General features: G+C 46.8%; 1 protein-coding gene across 2 annotated transcripts; it reads right to left on the minus strand.

The window, feature by feature from the left end:
- Nucleotides 1-10,760: 10,760 nt before the first annotated feature.
- LOC310796440 (uncharacterized protein) lies at nucleotides 10,761-14,481 on the minus strand. 2 transcript variants are annotated; one of them, XM_083658621.1, is made up of 5 exons: nucleotides 14,365-14,481; nucleotides 14,113-14,257; nucleotides 13,615-13,714; nucleotides 12,359-12,487; nucleotides 10,761-11,207 (listed from the first exon to the last, which is right to left on the minus strand). In XM_083658621.1, exons 3-5 carry the CDS (start codon nucleotides 13,702-13,704, stop codon nucleotides 10,869-10,871), a joined length of 558 nt encoding a protein of 185 aa, XP_083514747.1. In that variant the 5' UTR covers nucleotides 13,705-13,714; nucleotides 14,113-14,257; nucleotides 14,365-14,481; the 3' UTR covers nucleotides 10,761-10,868. The 2 variants fall into 2 exon arrangements, with proteins under 2 accessions (XP_083514747.1, XP_083514748.1); XM_083658622.1 differs by having other exon boundaries at nucleotides 14,113-14,229; nucleotides 14,365-14,470.
- Between the last annotated feature and the right edge of the window lie 944 nt (nucleotides 14,482-15,425).

A 15,425-nucleotide genomic window follows, 5' to 3' on the forward strand; every position in this document is an offset into this window, starting at 1 on the left:
TTGGCAGAATTAAATGCTGGCAGTTTACGTTTCTACAAACTACAGATACGTACATGCCATTCAACGCTTACTTAACAGTCCTCCTATTCGTGTATATTGTATTGGACTGCACTTGCAATTTTGTGATTTCGTCTTTTGGATATTCTCTTTTCTCTGAATATTGATATGACCGCTACGCTGCATACTTGTGGGGGGGGGGGGGGGTGCTTGGTTAAGGTTAGGTAACTAAAACAACTTGGTTAAGGTTAGACTTTGGAAACACTGGGGATTGAACATGGCTCTCTGGTGTGAAAGGCAAGTGTTTACGCCCTCCATCCACTCCGACCACAATGCCCCTACTGGCTACCGTGCTATTTCAGTAGTAGAATATGACGCAGGGACGGAATTTTGATTTCAGGCCCAAATCGTCAAAAGGGCTTTAGTTTTTAGATACCATACCCAGGGTAACACCATGTTTTTTCAGAACTTTGAAAGTGGAGATTTATGGTTACCATAGGACACTTTCTCTTTCACATATCTTCAGGTAAGCGGTCAATTCATGTCCCCTGTGCCCCCCCCCCCTAGATTATGTCCTTGCTATGATGCATATAATGTTGATATAAAGAAAGAGAGGATGAGAGAAAGAGAGGATGGGTCAAATGCAGAGGACAAATTTCACCGGCCACCGTCAGCATGAGTGTGTTTGTGGCCATGCATGTGTTGATGTGTGATCGTGTGACAATAAAAAGACGGGCTTGTCCGTCTGAAATCGTGTTTTATACACGTGTCTACTGTTGATATGCAACATATTGGTTCACAAATGTTGAGATTCAACGTACTGGGCGTCCAGGCTGGTAGAAGAGGAGGAGTAACGTACTGGGCAAGCAGGCTGGTAGAGGAGGAATAGTAACGTACTGGGCAAGCAGGCTGGTAGAGGAGGAGTAGTAGCATACTGGACATCCAGGCTGGTAGAGGAGGAGTAACGTACTGGGTGTCCAGGCTCAGAGGAGGAGTAACGTACTGGGTGTCCAGGCTCAGAGGAGGAGTAACGTACTGGGTGTCCAGGCTCAGATGAGGAGTAACGTACTGGGTGTCCAGGCTCAGAGGAGGAGTAACGTACTGGGCGAGCAGGCTCGTAGAGGAGGAGTAACGTACTGGGCGAGCAGGCTGGTAAAGGAGGAGTAACGTACTGGGCGAGCAGGCTGGTAGAGGAGGAGGAGTAACGTACTGGGCGAGCAGGCTGGTAGAGGAGGAGTAACGTACTGGGCGAGCAGGCTGGTAAAGGAGGAGGAGTAACGTACTGGGCGAGCAGGCTGGTAGAGGAGGAGGAGTAACATACTGGGCGAGCAGGCTGGTAGAGGAGGAGTAACGTACTGGGCGAGCAGGCTCGTAGAGGAGGAGTAACGTACTGGGCGAGCAGGCTGGTAAAGGAGGAGGAGTAACGTACTGGGCGAGCAGGCTGGTAGAGGAGGAGTAACGTACTGGGTGAGCAGGCTGGTAGAGGAGGAGTAACGTACTGGGCGAGCAGGCTCGTAGAGGAGGAGTAACGTACTGGGCGAGCAGGCTGGTAAAGGAGGAGGAGTAACGTACTGGGCGAGCAGGCTGGTAGAGGAGGAGTAACGTACTGGGCGAGCAGGCTGGTAGAGGAGGAGTAACGTACTGGGCGAGCAGGCTCGTAGAGGAGGAGTAACGTACTGGGCGAGCAGGCTGGTAAAGGAGGAGGAGTAACGTACTGGGCGAGCAGGCTGGTAGAGGAGGAGGAGTAACATACTGGGCGAGCAGGCTGGTAGAGGAAGAGTAATGTCCAAGTTTTCAAAGATCACTGGTGAAGCCTTCATGAGGAGTCACACTAATGAACTGATGAGTCAACAACAGCAGCGATCCACCTCCGTCAACCAAACTATGACGCGTGTGTGTACTGTCTGTGTGTGTGTGTGTGCGCGCACGTGCGCGTGTGTGTGTGTGTGTCAGTGCGTGCATGTGTGGGTGTTCTGTATGTATTTGTGTGTGTGTGTGTGTGTGTGTGTGTGTGTGTGTGTGTGTGTGTTTGCATGTGTGTGTGTGTGTGTGTGTGTGTGTGTGTGTGTGTCAGTGCGTGCGCGTGTGGGTGTTCTGTATTTGTGGGTGTGTGTGCAGGAGCTGTGTGTAGTGGAGTGTGGCATGTGATGGTGCTTGAGTGGTTTTGCGAGGTTAACTGTCCATGAAACAGCATTGTTAATCTTGCTGCTTTGATGGTTGTGTCTTTTCCGCCACACCAGTGGGCACTGCAAAACAAATCAGCCTGCATTCAATCAGCAGTTCAAACTAACTCCAAGCTTATGGACAAACATGTGTCTACTGTACTAAATGTGCTCTAGTCTGAAACCACACATACCTACATTAATCATCAAAAATCAAGATAACTATTACCGTTTTATGATTTGACACTTTAAAATGCTAAAAGTGCCAGCGGTTTTCACAGAAAACAGACCTCACATTCAGATCAATATTAACCTATAGACATTCCCTCAAGCAGTTCTTATCTAATTCTACCTCAGTTAGTTTCCCAGAATGCCTTTCAATAAATCCCAAGAGAACAGGGTTGGCTGTGCCCTACAGTTAGATGTACTGTAGGTGGAGAGAGCGATATCGATAAGAGTATTTTCTTTCCAGTTGAGGGAAAAAAAGACAATGCTGTGCCAATTTTTCACACACACACACACACACACACACACACACACACACACACACACACACACGCTTCATTGTTCCTTTTCTCATTATTTAATTTCTCGGAGTAAATACTGTCTATTTATTTCGAGATTTTTAGCAATTATTTGTGATGTTATGGTTATTATTAGCTTAGTTACGCACTTATACACTAGCTTAGATTGTGTTACTTATGGATGGAATTACGTGTATAGTGGAAAAAGATTATCCCCTCTTTTTCCTCGGGACCCCACTTTGAAAACCACTGGCTTATAGGCTACAACCTTTGTGAGAAGCTGGTGAATTTTTGCACATTTTCAATGCAGATTGATTAAACAATCTGCATTATTTAAACAAACAAATAAAATTGATTAAACAGCTGTCATCTGGTGCATTTTAGGCCCAGGAGAAACAGAGTTGATCTGGGAATAATTTCTGAATAAATAAATCAAAACCACTCCACTACTGTACTGGTGACAGTAGCTGTCGTATATACAGGGGCAGAGTCCTGCGCGGGTCTGATTTTCAAGACCCGGTTCCGCCCAGCCCCGCGACGTGCAGTACTGACCCCGCTCCGCGAACCCGCACATATGATCAATCAGTACCGCAACCCACCCCGCCCCGCAGACATGAGACCCGCCATCAACGTAATATACGGCGTAAAATGCATCATTCTGGTATACTTTGAGAGAAAAATGAACAGGCTAGCTCTATGAAGAACTACATACACCACATTAATATCCTCTTATGTGCTGTGGCTGTACAATGATGAAAAACAATTGTTTACCGCCGATGTTTTACACCATGAAACATTTTCCTTTATCGATAATCTGGAGGGATTGGAATATTAGCAGAATCATCTGATTCTTCCTACACAAGTCTCTGGAGTGCGCACACACACACACACACACACACACACACACACACACACACACACACAGCAACTCCTCTTGTCTTGAGCTGTGGTGGCCTTTAATTGGCATTAACAATAAAGTCATGTTCATGTCATAGAGAGGAGTGAGCCAGCTCATTAGAGAGGAGATCCAAAAGAAACATCTAGTGAAAAGGTAATACTGTAATACACTGTGCTAAATACTGCAATAATAATACTGCATTGTTCCTGATCGGAGTAAAACCTCCATCTTAACAAGTTTTAGTCTCATATTCACAACCTCCATCTTAACAAGTCATTTAGTCTCAAAAAGGGTAAATGGCCTGCATTTATATAGCGCTTTTATCCAAAGCACTTTACAGTCAGTAGGTACATTCACCCACCGATGGCGGCAGGTTACCACGCAGGGTGCTGGCACACCAACGGGAGCAATTTGGGGTTCAGTGTCTTGCCCAAGGACACTTCGACATGCAGACTGGAGGAGCCAGGAATCGAACCACCGACCTCTTTTATCCAAAGCGATTAGTGGACGACCCGCTCTACTGTGATGTTTATGTTCGTACCCTCACACTACCTCCTGAGCCGCCCCATATTCAGCCGTCTCATATTCACAACCTGCATCTTAACAAGTCATTTAGTCTCATATTCAGCCTTCAAACTTTATTTTTGTAAAACCTCAAGAAAAGAGGTGAGATAACTATATAATAACCACACGGTAGTAAGGAGACTGTCTGTCCAGCCTGTGTGCCACACGGTAGTAAGGAGACTGTCCAGCCTGTGTGCCACACGGCAGTAAGGAGACTGTCTGTCCAGCCTGTGTGCCACACGGCAGTAAGTAGACTGTCCAGCCTGTGTGCCACACAGCAGTAAGTAGACTGTCCAGCCTGTGTGCCACACGGCGGTAAGTAGACTGTCCAGCCTGTGTGCCACACGGCAGTAAGGAGACTGTCTGTCCAGCCTGTGTGCCACACAGCAGTAAGTAGACTGTCCAGCCTGTGTGCCACACGGCAGTAAGTAGACTGTCCAGCCTGTGTGCCACACGGCAGTAAGTAGACTGTCCAGCCTGTGTGCCACACAGCAGTAAGTAGACTGTCCAGCCTGTGTGCCACACGGCAGTAAGTAGACTGTCCAGCCTGTGTGCCACACGGCAGTAAGTAGACTGTCCAGCCTGTGTGCCACACGGCAGTAAGTAGACTGTCCAGCCTGTGTGCCACACGGCAGTAAGTAGACTGTCCAGCCTGTGTGCCACACGGCAGTAAGTAGACTGTCCAGCCTGTGTGCCACACGGCAGTAAGTAGACTGTCCAGCCTGTGTGCCACACGGCAGTAAGTAGACTGTCCAGCCTGTGTGCCACACGGCAGTAAGTAGACTGTCCAGCCTGTGTGCCACACGGCAGTAAGTAGACTGTCCAGCCTGTGTGCCACACGGCAGTAAGTAGACTGTCCAGCCTGTGTGCCACACGGCAGTAAGTAGACTGTCCAGCCTGTGTGCCACATGGCAATAAGGAGACTGCCTGTCCAGCCTGTGTGCCACACGGCAGTAAGGAGACTGTCTGTCCAGCCTGTGTGCCACACGGCAGTAAGGAGACTGTCTGTCCAGCCTGTGTGCCACACGGCAGTAAGGAGACTGTCTGTCCAGCCTGTGTGCCACACGGCAGTAAGGAGACTGCCTGTCCAGCCTGTGTGCCACACGGCAGTAAGGAGACTGTCTGTCCAGCCTGTGTGCCACACGGCAGTAAGGAGACTGCCTGTCCAGCCTGTGTGCCACATGGCAGTAAGGAGACTGCCTGTCCAGCCTGTGTGCCACACGGCAGTAAGGAGACTGTTTGTCCAGCCTGTGTGCCACACGGCAGTAAGGAGACTGTCCAGCCTGTGTGCCACACGGCAGTAAGGAGACTGCCTGTCCAGCCTGTGTGCCACACGGCAGTAAGGAGACTGTCTGTCCAGCCTGTGTGCCACACGGCAGTAAGGAGACTGCCTGTCCAGCCTGTGTGCCACATGGCAGTAAGTAGACTGCCTGTCCAGCCTGTGTGCCATACGGCAGTAAGGAGACTGCCTGTCCAGCCTGTGTGCCACACGGTAGTAAGGATACTGTTTGTCCAGCCTGTGTGCCACATGGCAGTAAGGAGACTGCCTGTCCAGCCTGTGTGCCACATGGCAGTAAGGAGACTGCCTGTCCAGCCTGTGTGCCACACGGTAGTAAGGATACTGTTTGTCCAGCCTGTGTGCCACATGGCAGTAAGGAGACTGCCTGTCCAGCCTGTGTTCCACACGGCAGTAAGGAGACTGTTTGTCCAGCCTGTGTGCCATACGGCAGTAAGGAGACTGCCTGTCCAGCCTGTGTGCCATACGGCAGTAAGGAGACTGCCTGTCCAGCCTGTGTGCCATACGGCAGTAAGGAGACTGTCTGTCCAGCCTGTGTGCCATACGGCAGTAAGGAGACTGCCTGTCCAGCCTGTGTGCCATACGGCAGTAAGGAGACTGCCTGTCCAGCCTGTGTGCCATACGGCAGTAAGGAGACTGCCTGTCCAGCCTGTGTGCCACACGGTAGTAAGGAGACTGTTTGTCCAGCCTGTGTGCCACACGGTAGTAAGGAGACTGCCTGTCCAGCCTGTGTGCCACACGGCAGTAAGGAGACTGTTTGTCCAGCCTGTGTGCCATACGGCAGTAAGGAGACTGCCTGTCCAGCCTGTGTGCCACATGGCAGTAAGTAGACTGTCCAGCCTGTGTGCCACACGGCAGTAAGGAGACTGTCCAGCCTGTGTGCCATACGGCAGTAAGGAGACTGCCTGTCCAGCCTGTGTGCCACACGGCAGTAAGGAGACTGTCCAGCCTGTGTGCCACACAGCAGTAAGTAGACTGTCCAGCCTGTGTGCCACACAGCAGTAAGTAGACTGTCCAACCTGTGTGCCACACGGCAGTAAGTAGACTGTCCAGCCTGTGTGCCACACAGCAGTAAGTAGACTGTCCAACCTGTGTGCCACACGGCAGTAAGTAGACTGTCCAGCCTGTGTGCCACACAGCAGTAAGTAGACTGTCCAGCCTGTGTGCCACACAACAGTAAGTAGACTGTCCAGCCTGTGTGCCACACGGCAGTAAGGAGACTGTTTGTCCAGCCTGTGTGCCACACGGCAGTAAGGAGATTGTTTGTCCAGCCTGTGTGCCACATGGCAGTAAGGAGACTGTCTGTCCAGCCTGTGTGCCACATGGCAGTAAGTAGACTGTTTGTCCAGCCTGTGTGCCACATGGCAGTAAGGAGACTGTTTGTCCAGCCTGTGTGCCACATGGCAGTAAGGAGACTGTCTGTCCAGCCTGTGTGCCACATGGCAGTAAGTAGACTGTTTGTCCAGCCTGTGTGCCACACGGCAGTAAGGAGACTGTCCAGCCTGTGTGCCACATGGCAGTAAGTAGACTGTCTGTCCAGCCTGTGTGCCACATGGCAGTAAGGAGACTGTCCAGCCTGTGTGCCACATGGCAGTAAGGAGACTGTCCAGCCTGTGTGCCACACGGCAGTAAGGAGACTGTCCAGCCTGTGTGCCACATGGCAGTAAGTAGACTGTCTGTCCAGCCTGTGTGCCACATGGCAGTAAGTAGACTGTTTGTCCAGCCTGTGTGCCACATGGCAGTAAGTAGACTGTTTGTCCAGCCTGTGTGCCACATGGCAGTAAGTAGACTGTTTGTCCAGCCTGTGTGCCACATGGCAGTAAGTAGACTGTTTGTCCAGCCTGTGTGCCACATGGCAGTAAGTAGACTGTTTGTCCAGCCTGTGTGCCACATGGCAGTAAGGAGACTGTTTGTCCAGCCTGTGTGCCACATGGCAGTAAGTAGACTGTTTGTCCAGCCTGTGTGCCACATGGCAGTAAGTAGACTGTTTGTCCAGCCTGTGTGCCACACGGCAGTAAGGAGACTGTTTGTCCAGCCTGTGTGCCACATGGCAGTAAGTAGACTGTTTGTCCAGCCTGTGTGCCACATGGCAGTAAGTAGACTGTTTGTCCAGCCTGTGTGCCACATGGCAGTAAGGAGACTGTCCAGCCTGTGTGCCACATGGCAGTAAGGAGACTGTCCAGCCTGTGTGCCACATGGCAGTAAGGAGACTGTCCAGCCTGTGTGCCACACGGCAGTAAGTAGACTGTTTGTCCAGCCTGTGTGCCACACGGCAGTAAGGAGACTGTCCAGCCTGTGTGCCATACGGCAGTAAGGAGACTGTCCAGCCTGTGTGCCACACAGCAGTAAGTAGACTGTCCAGCCTGTGTGCCACACGGCAGTAAGTAGACTGTCCAGCCTGTGTGCCACACGGCAGTAAGGAGACTGTCCAGCCTGTGTGCCATACGGCAGTAAGGAGACTGTCCAGCCTGTGTGCCACACGGCAGTAAGTAGACTGTCCAACCTGTGTGCCACACGGCAGTAAGGAGACTGTCCAGCCTGTGTGCCACAAGGCAGTAAGGAGACTGTCTGTCCAGCCTGTGTGCCACACGGCAGTAAGTAGACTGTCCAGCCTGTGTGCCACACAGCAGTAAGTAGACTGTCCAGCATGTGTGCCACACAGCAGTAAGTAGACTGTCCAGCCTGTGTGCCACACGGCGGTTGTAGGGGTTGGAGCTGGAGCTGTTGGCCTAACTCAGTGATTCTCAAACTTGTTTGGCTTCAATTCCCCCTTTTCCTGATTTCTGACCCCATTTACCTGCCTACAACATTTTGCTTGGAAAACTGCAAAAGAAAACTATAAATGATAACCCACCTTTTGAAGAACATAACATTACAAAATTGAGTGAAAGAGTTGCAATGCCCCCTAAGCATTTATTTTTGTGATTTATTCTTTAACACGTTCACTGCCAATGACGTGTTTTTACGTCAAACAAAATCCAACGGTTGACTGCCAATGACGTGTTTTTACGTAAAAAAAATCGATATTTTTTTTTGGACGGTGGGACGTTGATCTAACCCTTTTACGTCTCCTATACCAATATTGGAGGTATTGAATGTGTATAATCTATTTTACCGACCCACTGAGTGGCGACATGTCTCTCCAGAGTAGAAAGAGGCGAGCCAAAACTGGAGGGAAAAGCGCGAGGAAGCCGTTCTCATACTGTAAAATGGATGGCGAAAACGCTTTCACTTTCGCGCTGACGCACAGCGGTGGCAACGGTGGGGGGTTCCAAGAATAGACTGGATGCACACTTTGAAACACGCACCATAAATAAGCCCAGAATCGCAAGAGCTTCATCAGAGCTCTCAACCGAAACGCCAAGAAACGAGCGAAACCCATCCAGCGAGCCCCATCCAGACTGCCAGGCAGCAGCCAGGCAGCAGCAACTCGTTTGTCACAGACCCGCTGCAGAGCCAAGGAGGGCGGAGGAGAACGCCCACGGAGGGAGGAGTTGGAAGCAGAGGGGGGTTTCCTGCTGTTATGGAGGAAATTACTGTTCAAAACTATTGTTTAGATGTCTGACGTCTTACTGATGCCAAAAATTAATGGTTAAAGTGACTGTTCTATCGAATTTCACAAAAAGCCGTTTATCTCAGAATAAATTTTCAGACGCTGAAACCATGCTGTATTCAACTGCTAATGCTTACATAACTACTAACTCTACAAACTAACTCTTTTAGACAGAGAAAGCACACATTCTATTAGTTCTTTTGAGATATTGTGTGTTCACAAAATCCTAACAGAAACGAATCCTCGGGTCTTGAAAGATGAGCCAAAATCCTCAAAAAAAAACCTTGGCAGAAGCTAACTACAGTATTGAAAAACGGCTGGCAGTGAATGTGTTAAAAAAATTATATTTCCCTCTTTCTCTCAAATACCCCCTGTAGTTCCTCCAGGCTCCACACAGTAAAATTTGCAGTGTTAAATCAACACTTAAAGAGTTATTTTTAACACTGGCTCGGATAACATATGGTCCCACACCACAGGGTGTTAAAGTTACTCTTGACATAGTGTTGATATTTCAGAGTTAATTCAACTCTAGAAAGAGTCCAAATTTAACACTGCATCACCCTGCACAACACTGAACAGTGTTAATAAAATATTACACTATGAGGTAATTAACACCCATAGTGTTACTTTTAGTTCACTCCGAGAGTTAATCTTAATTTAACTCTCCATCAATGTTAGAAGTGGTTAACACTGAGTGTTAATTTAAAGCTTACTCTCACCAGTGTGAATACAAATTAACTCTTATTGTATTTACTCCTTGTGGGAGTTATTCCAAGTGTTGATTTTTAATTAACTCCTGTCAGTGTATATCTAAATCTACTACTATACTTTAAAATTTGCATGTAATGTGAAAAAACAAACAAACACAATTCATTATGTCAATGTCTTCATTTATTGAAAAGCAAAAGTAGAAGATACCAACTTATCATCTGTCTGAATCAAATAACAAAGGCATATTGCGCAATAAGCACCAAGACTGTATGGCATTCATTTCCAAATCATTACTTCCATCCAACAACTTTACTCTTGGTGGACGGTTTGGCTGCTGGTTGTAAACAGTCAAAAGCATGTATTCTACCAGCCAGTTGTTCAGCATTTAGGAAGTTGCCCTGAATGTACTGCAGAAAAAGTTTCAGCTCAAACGGAGGGACCCCCTCTAAAACAGCATGCATTATGTCTACAGAAAAACTGTTGGCTGTGTGGAATTACTAAAGTGAATTTAACAGACAAGTGTGTTTCACACAATATACATAGTGTAGGATCTGTTTGCATAGTTTGACAGTGCTGTGTGTGCATATCGATAGTTCTTAGTACAACTTCCGGATCATCTTCAAACAATGCTTCTCAAGGAGACAGAAACGACAGCAACATCGAGCCCCAAATGACTCCACAAAGCCAAACAGACCATGCAAACCTATATTTTCCACAGTGACCTGAATAATAGTAGCACAAATCATGTGTTTAAACATGGGAATTTGAAGTCCCGCTCTTGAGCGAGTACTTTCAAATCATTAACAAGTGGCCTTAAGTATCAAATTAAACCATAACACTCTATGTCCTGTGCATGGAATAGAGCACACAAATGAATATTCGTCTTTGACAACAGTCCAGATGTTATGGCTGTCTCATCTACATTAGCAGTCACCACCTCTCCTAGATCATCTAGGTCTACACTGCTTAAATTAACATCAGTGTCAATCTGTTGGTCAACAGTCTGTATGTTTGGTGTTTAAATGTTTCCTAAAACCAGAAAAAGTACCAAACAGTCACACGGCCGCATCCAGTCTGAACACATTGAAGGCAAAGATTTCTTCCATCCAAATAACCATGAACTAACCGGAAATGCCTAACAAGCGCATTTGAACTAGTTAACTCAGCATGACAAACAGAACACTTCATTCCTAAGCAGCCTTGCCCGGACTTCAGCAACACGGGAACTCTGCTTGACTTCGCAAACATCAACATTGTACACTGTGGTCTGGATGAATGTGAACATGTTGTGGAGCATGGTGTTGTCTGTTGTGCCAAAGACAAAATGTGCCTCAAACAGTTCATCCACAGCAGCAAGGGAAGAGGTTGACCTGTAAGGTGTGTCATTCTTGTCAAGGATGATGAAGAACTGGCGGATTGCATTCTTCTGAGGTCCAACAGCCAGGAGATAGGGTTGAGCACTAGTGATGGCATCAAGATGCTCTTGGATGTTTGTTCCGGTCTGAGAAGACAAACAACACAAACAGACGATTAGAATTACATGGTTGTAATATCAGTGTTATGCCGTGGAGTGCCGTCTCTCACCAGGGACAGCGCGCCCCTTAACCAGCAGACCTTGCTGTCACTGCTCCTTGGCCAGGGCTGTGGACTGGCCTGACTGGCTCCCAGGTTGAAAGCTGTAACAGAAGCTCACGCTTCAGCCTGGGAGGCAGCAGAGCGTAGCCAGCTTTCTGGGTCCCACCACGACGGGGACGGACTGTCTACAGTGCAGCTGCGGTCAGAGAGAGAGACATGTATGGCGATTTGTCTGGGATGCATGTTGTGGTGAGCCGATTGCATATTCCTTTGCATCTTCATTAAGTTTGCATGTTATTAGCGCAGAGCCCAGACATTAAATGGAAAAAAACAAAATGCTGATTTATTTTGAACCTGATCTCACACATACCTGAAAACTGTAAACAGTTTAGCAGCCATTCATTTTCTTGGACAGTTATTGAGTTGATTTGAGTTAAAGTTGCTGCTTGTGTTGTCATTTGTGCACGAATGAAATCACTGGCATCAACTTTGACCTCAAATCAACTAAATAACTGTAAAAGTAAATGAAAGCCTGCAAAATGGTTTACGTTTTTCAGATGTGTGAGACCATGTGCAAAATAAATCAGCATTGTCTTTTGTTTAAGTTCTCCTTTCCTATAAGAACCATCCTAACATAATGTCCACGTGATCTCACATCTTGTTTCGCTCTAGGTATAGTCACATATAGGATACACAGAGATTTCCTAAAATTCCAATGCAACTCAGGGTCTCTGCTGGCCAAACAGTATGGTTTCTGGAAGCAATGAGCATTAACAATAGTAAGGGTAAACACAGCCATAAGTGTAGTTAAGGCTGAAATGGACTCAATAACAATTAACCAACAAGAGTGTGCACCAGGGGAGTTTCTCAGTGGAAAATACATTTTCGCCGTTCGACTTGATTTGGTAACGCTGATTGGCTGAAGGAGTTGTCTGTCAAGGCAAGTACTCCCTCCCACTGAAATCACTGAGTGGCTGGAAGTCCAGACTGATACGTAAGCGAAACAGAATTTGAGGTCACGTGATCAGGATGTTTTTTTTTTTACCAGGCTATCATAAATTAGGGAAAAGTACAAACCTTCTTGAAGAGCACAAGATGTTTCTCTGCTTGGGATGCCGACACCTTTCCTGGTCTCTTCTGACCCTGGGCAGTGGGTGGAATCATCAGGTGTAACAGCAGTAAAACTGATGAGGTCACTGTCCCAACCTGTAACAACACAAGTTTGAAACACTTGAATTAATTTCTGTGGCCCTTCAACAAAATTCAGTGCATGTGCAATGTCAGCAGCATTTTTACAAAATACAGAAGATGTAGCAGTTCTATATCATCACAAGAAGGTCTTCCACTATTTTTTTATACAATATCTCAATCCAGCTTTAACACATTCACTGCCAACAGTTCTTTTTTTACTGTAGGTAGCTTCTGCCAAGAAGTTTTTTGAGGATTCTGGCTCATCTTTCAAGAGCCGAGGATTATTTTCTGCTAGGAGTTTGTGAACACAAAATATCTCAAAAGAACTAATAGAATGTGTGCTTTCTCTGTCTAAAAGAGTTAGTTTGTAGAGTTAGTAGTTATGTAGGCATTAGCAGTTGAATACAGCATGGTTTCAGCGTCTGAAAAGGAAAGCTCAGATAATTGCATTTTTGTGAAATTCGATAGAACAGGCAGAACAGTCACTTTAACCATTTATTTTTTTTATCCGCCATCCGAAAAAAAAATCATCGCACACAGAAAACCTTGCACACTGGTCCGATGCCTTTTATTATTATGTTCGTTGTTCTATTAGCAATACGAAAAAATAGTCCTCTCCTGTATCCACGTTACAATGTGACTGACAGATAGCAGCAGCAGCTGATCTGCAGCAGGCAGCAGTGACGTGGACTGCAGCTGGTCAGGGAAGAGGGGCCAGTGAGGTGAAGCGAGCCACTCAGACTGGAGTGGACTCCAGCTGAGCGGGACTCTGCAACGTACCCTGCCCCTCCGTGTGTGACAAACTAAAATTTCCACAATGAGGAGGACATGCTGGCGTGTGTTTCCTTTTGGCTGCTTGGGGTGCGCACACGTCACGTGAATGTGTGCATCGTGCAGCTGCAGGTAATTAACCAAACAAAAAAAGGGGAAAGCCGAACGGCGCACAGTATGTGGACTGACCGGCGCCGGTCACCGGTCGAGGCCGATTAGCTGAAAATCGGCCATTTCCGGTCACGTGCTGATTGATCGGTGCATCCCTATTTTCAGTTACTTGGATTAGACCAACTTTTTAGAAGAAACTCAGTAAATTATCTCGTCACCGTTTCGTTCCATACATGTTTCTACTATTATTACAGTGTTACCTCCAAATGCTGTTTGTCTGTCTTTAGTCCTGCATCTCTGAATCGTTTTAATCCTCCAAGCAAGGTACCCAGCGCCACTCTCGCCATCATAGAAATGCTCCTTGGAGGGTGAAAGGACAACACAGACACTTCATTAAAGAGACAGCTCACCCTTAAATCCAAAATACATATTTTTCATGAAATCTGTAGTGCTATTTATGCATTGTTTTGTGTTAGATGTATGAGTTTGGGAGATATTGGCCGTAGAGATGTCTGCCTTCTCTCCAATACAAGAACTGGATGGTACTCGGCTTGTGGTGTTCAAAGCACCAAAAAATAAACAAAACCTCTTGTGTGTCTTTCCAGAAATCATGACCCCAAGATAATCCACAGTCCTCATTGTGAGCAGTTTCATGAGTATCCGGGTCATGATTTCTGGAAAGAGATATTGCTGCTAAAACAATGGTGCAATTTTTACTGGGGTCCGTCCGTACAAAACAAGCATGTTTGTCAACTTACTTGCTTGGCTTCTGTATCCAGCCTCTGGCGTTTTCTGGAAGGGCTCTCTGAAAGGTTGACTATCCGGGAGTCCAACGAATCAAGGGGTGATCGCTGGGACGCTCAGGAGAGGCTACCCTGGAGACAGATTATACCGTGGAGACAGCTAACCATGATTGGAGAAAAAAACATTATGTACAGTTCCTTCATAAACCCACCCCTTATCTAATGAACAGAAGCTTCACATGACAAATAACTGCAAAAGAAACAAACCTGTTTCATATTTGATGTTTAGCACCCCAGTTGATATTCATCATCCAACTCAGTCCCCGAAGTGTGGAAAACTTTGACACCCTCTGTTACAGCTGGGACACCAAACTTTGCAAATGCTGAAAACAGGCACAAAAGCTTGTGTAAACAGAAAGGTCATTGATATATCTAATGAGTCCACATTAGTCTACTAACTAATATTCAATGAAACTGGAATTACCATAAAAGGCTCAAACAAACACTATAAGAGAAATAAAATTACTGCATTTTAAGTAATGCATGCAGCCAAAAACCTCATCGCCAAGTTTCACTTTAAGCAACATGCTCCCTGCAGAGAGGAATGTGATCAGCACAACATTCCTCATGTTAAAAACTGCATTAATTTGCAATATAACAAGCTCATACATTTCAACAGAACAGCCCTGGTCAACTTTTAGGTGACTTATGTTCATTTTATTAGAGAATAAGGTTGTTTAAAGCCACCAAACAGCTGACAAAGGATCAGCTATTTTGCAGAAATGACCAGTAAGGTTGAATTCTACTTCATGTTTAACCATGCAATCTTGCTGAAGGTGCCACATCATGTTTCTCTACCTGCGTTGACAATGCTTGTGATTCCATCAGACTTTTCACAGCACGATTCAGAAGCTAAAATAGTGTAACGTCCTCTTGGGAGCTGCGTGTTTACGTCTCAAAGCATCGTGGATGACTGAACACCACTCGTTCTGGCTCTGATTGTGACCAGCCTGCTAACGTTAGCGTTGATCAGTGTCAAGCTACATGGAGTTAACTACAGACACAGTCAGATTTGCCCCGAGCAATTTTCAAAGTAAGGCACCAATTTAAGTGGACTCCCCGACGAATCTGATAGTTTATCACATCAGTAACGTTACATCAGCGTCATGACGGTGAATATAAAGCAGCAATATCACACAGCCTGTCGCAGCCTCGCTGGCCTGAATGTATAGATTACCCCAGCAGTGCATACGAGACTCCAGTCCTCCGTCGAGGCAAACAACAAGCGCCCAGCAGCCGCGGAACGCCAACAAGTGCTTCTTATTCAC

The sequence above is a fragment of the Poromitra crassiceps genome (genome assembly GCF_964638095.1).
Source record: "Poromitra crassiceps genome assembly, chromosome: 2".
In the NCBI taxonomy this organism is placed as follows: Eukaryota; Metazoa; Chordata; class Actinopteri; order Beryciformes; family Melamphaidae; genus Poromitra; species Poromitra crassiceps.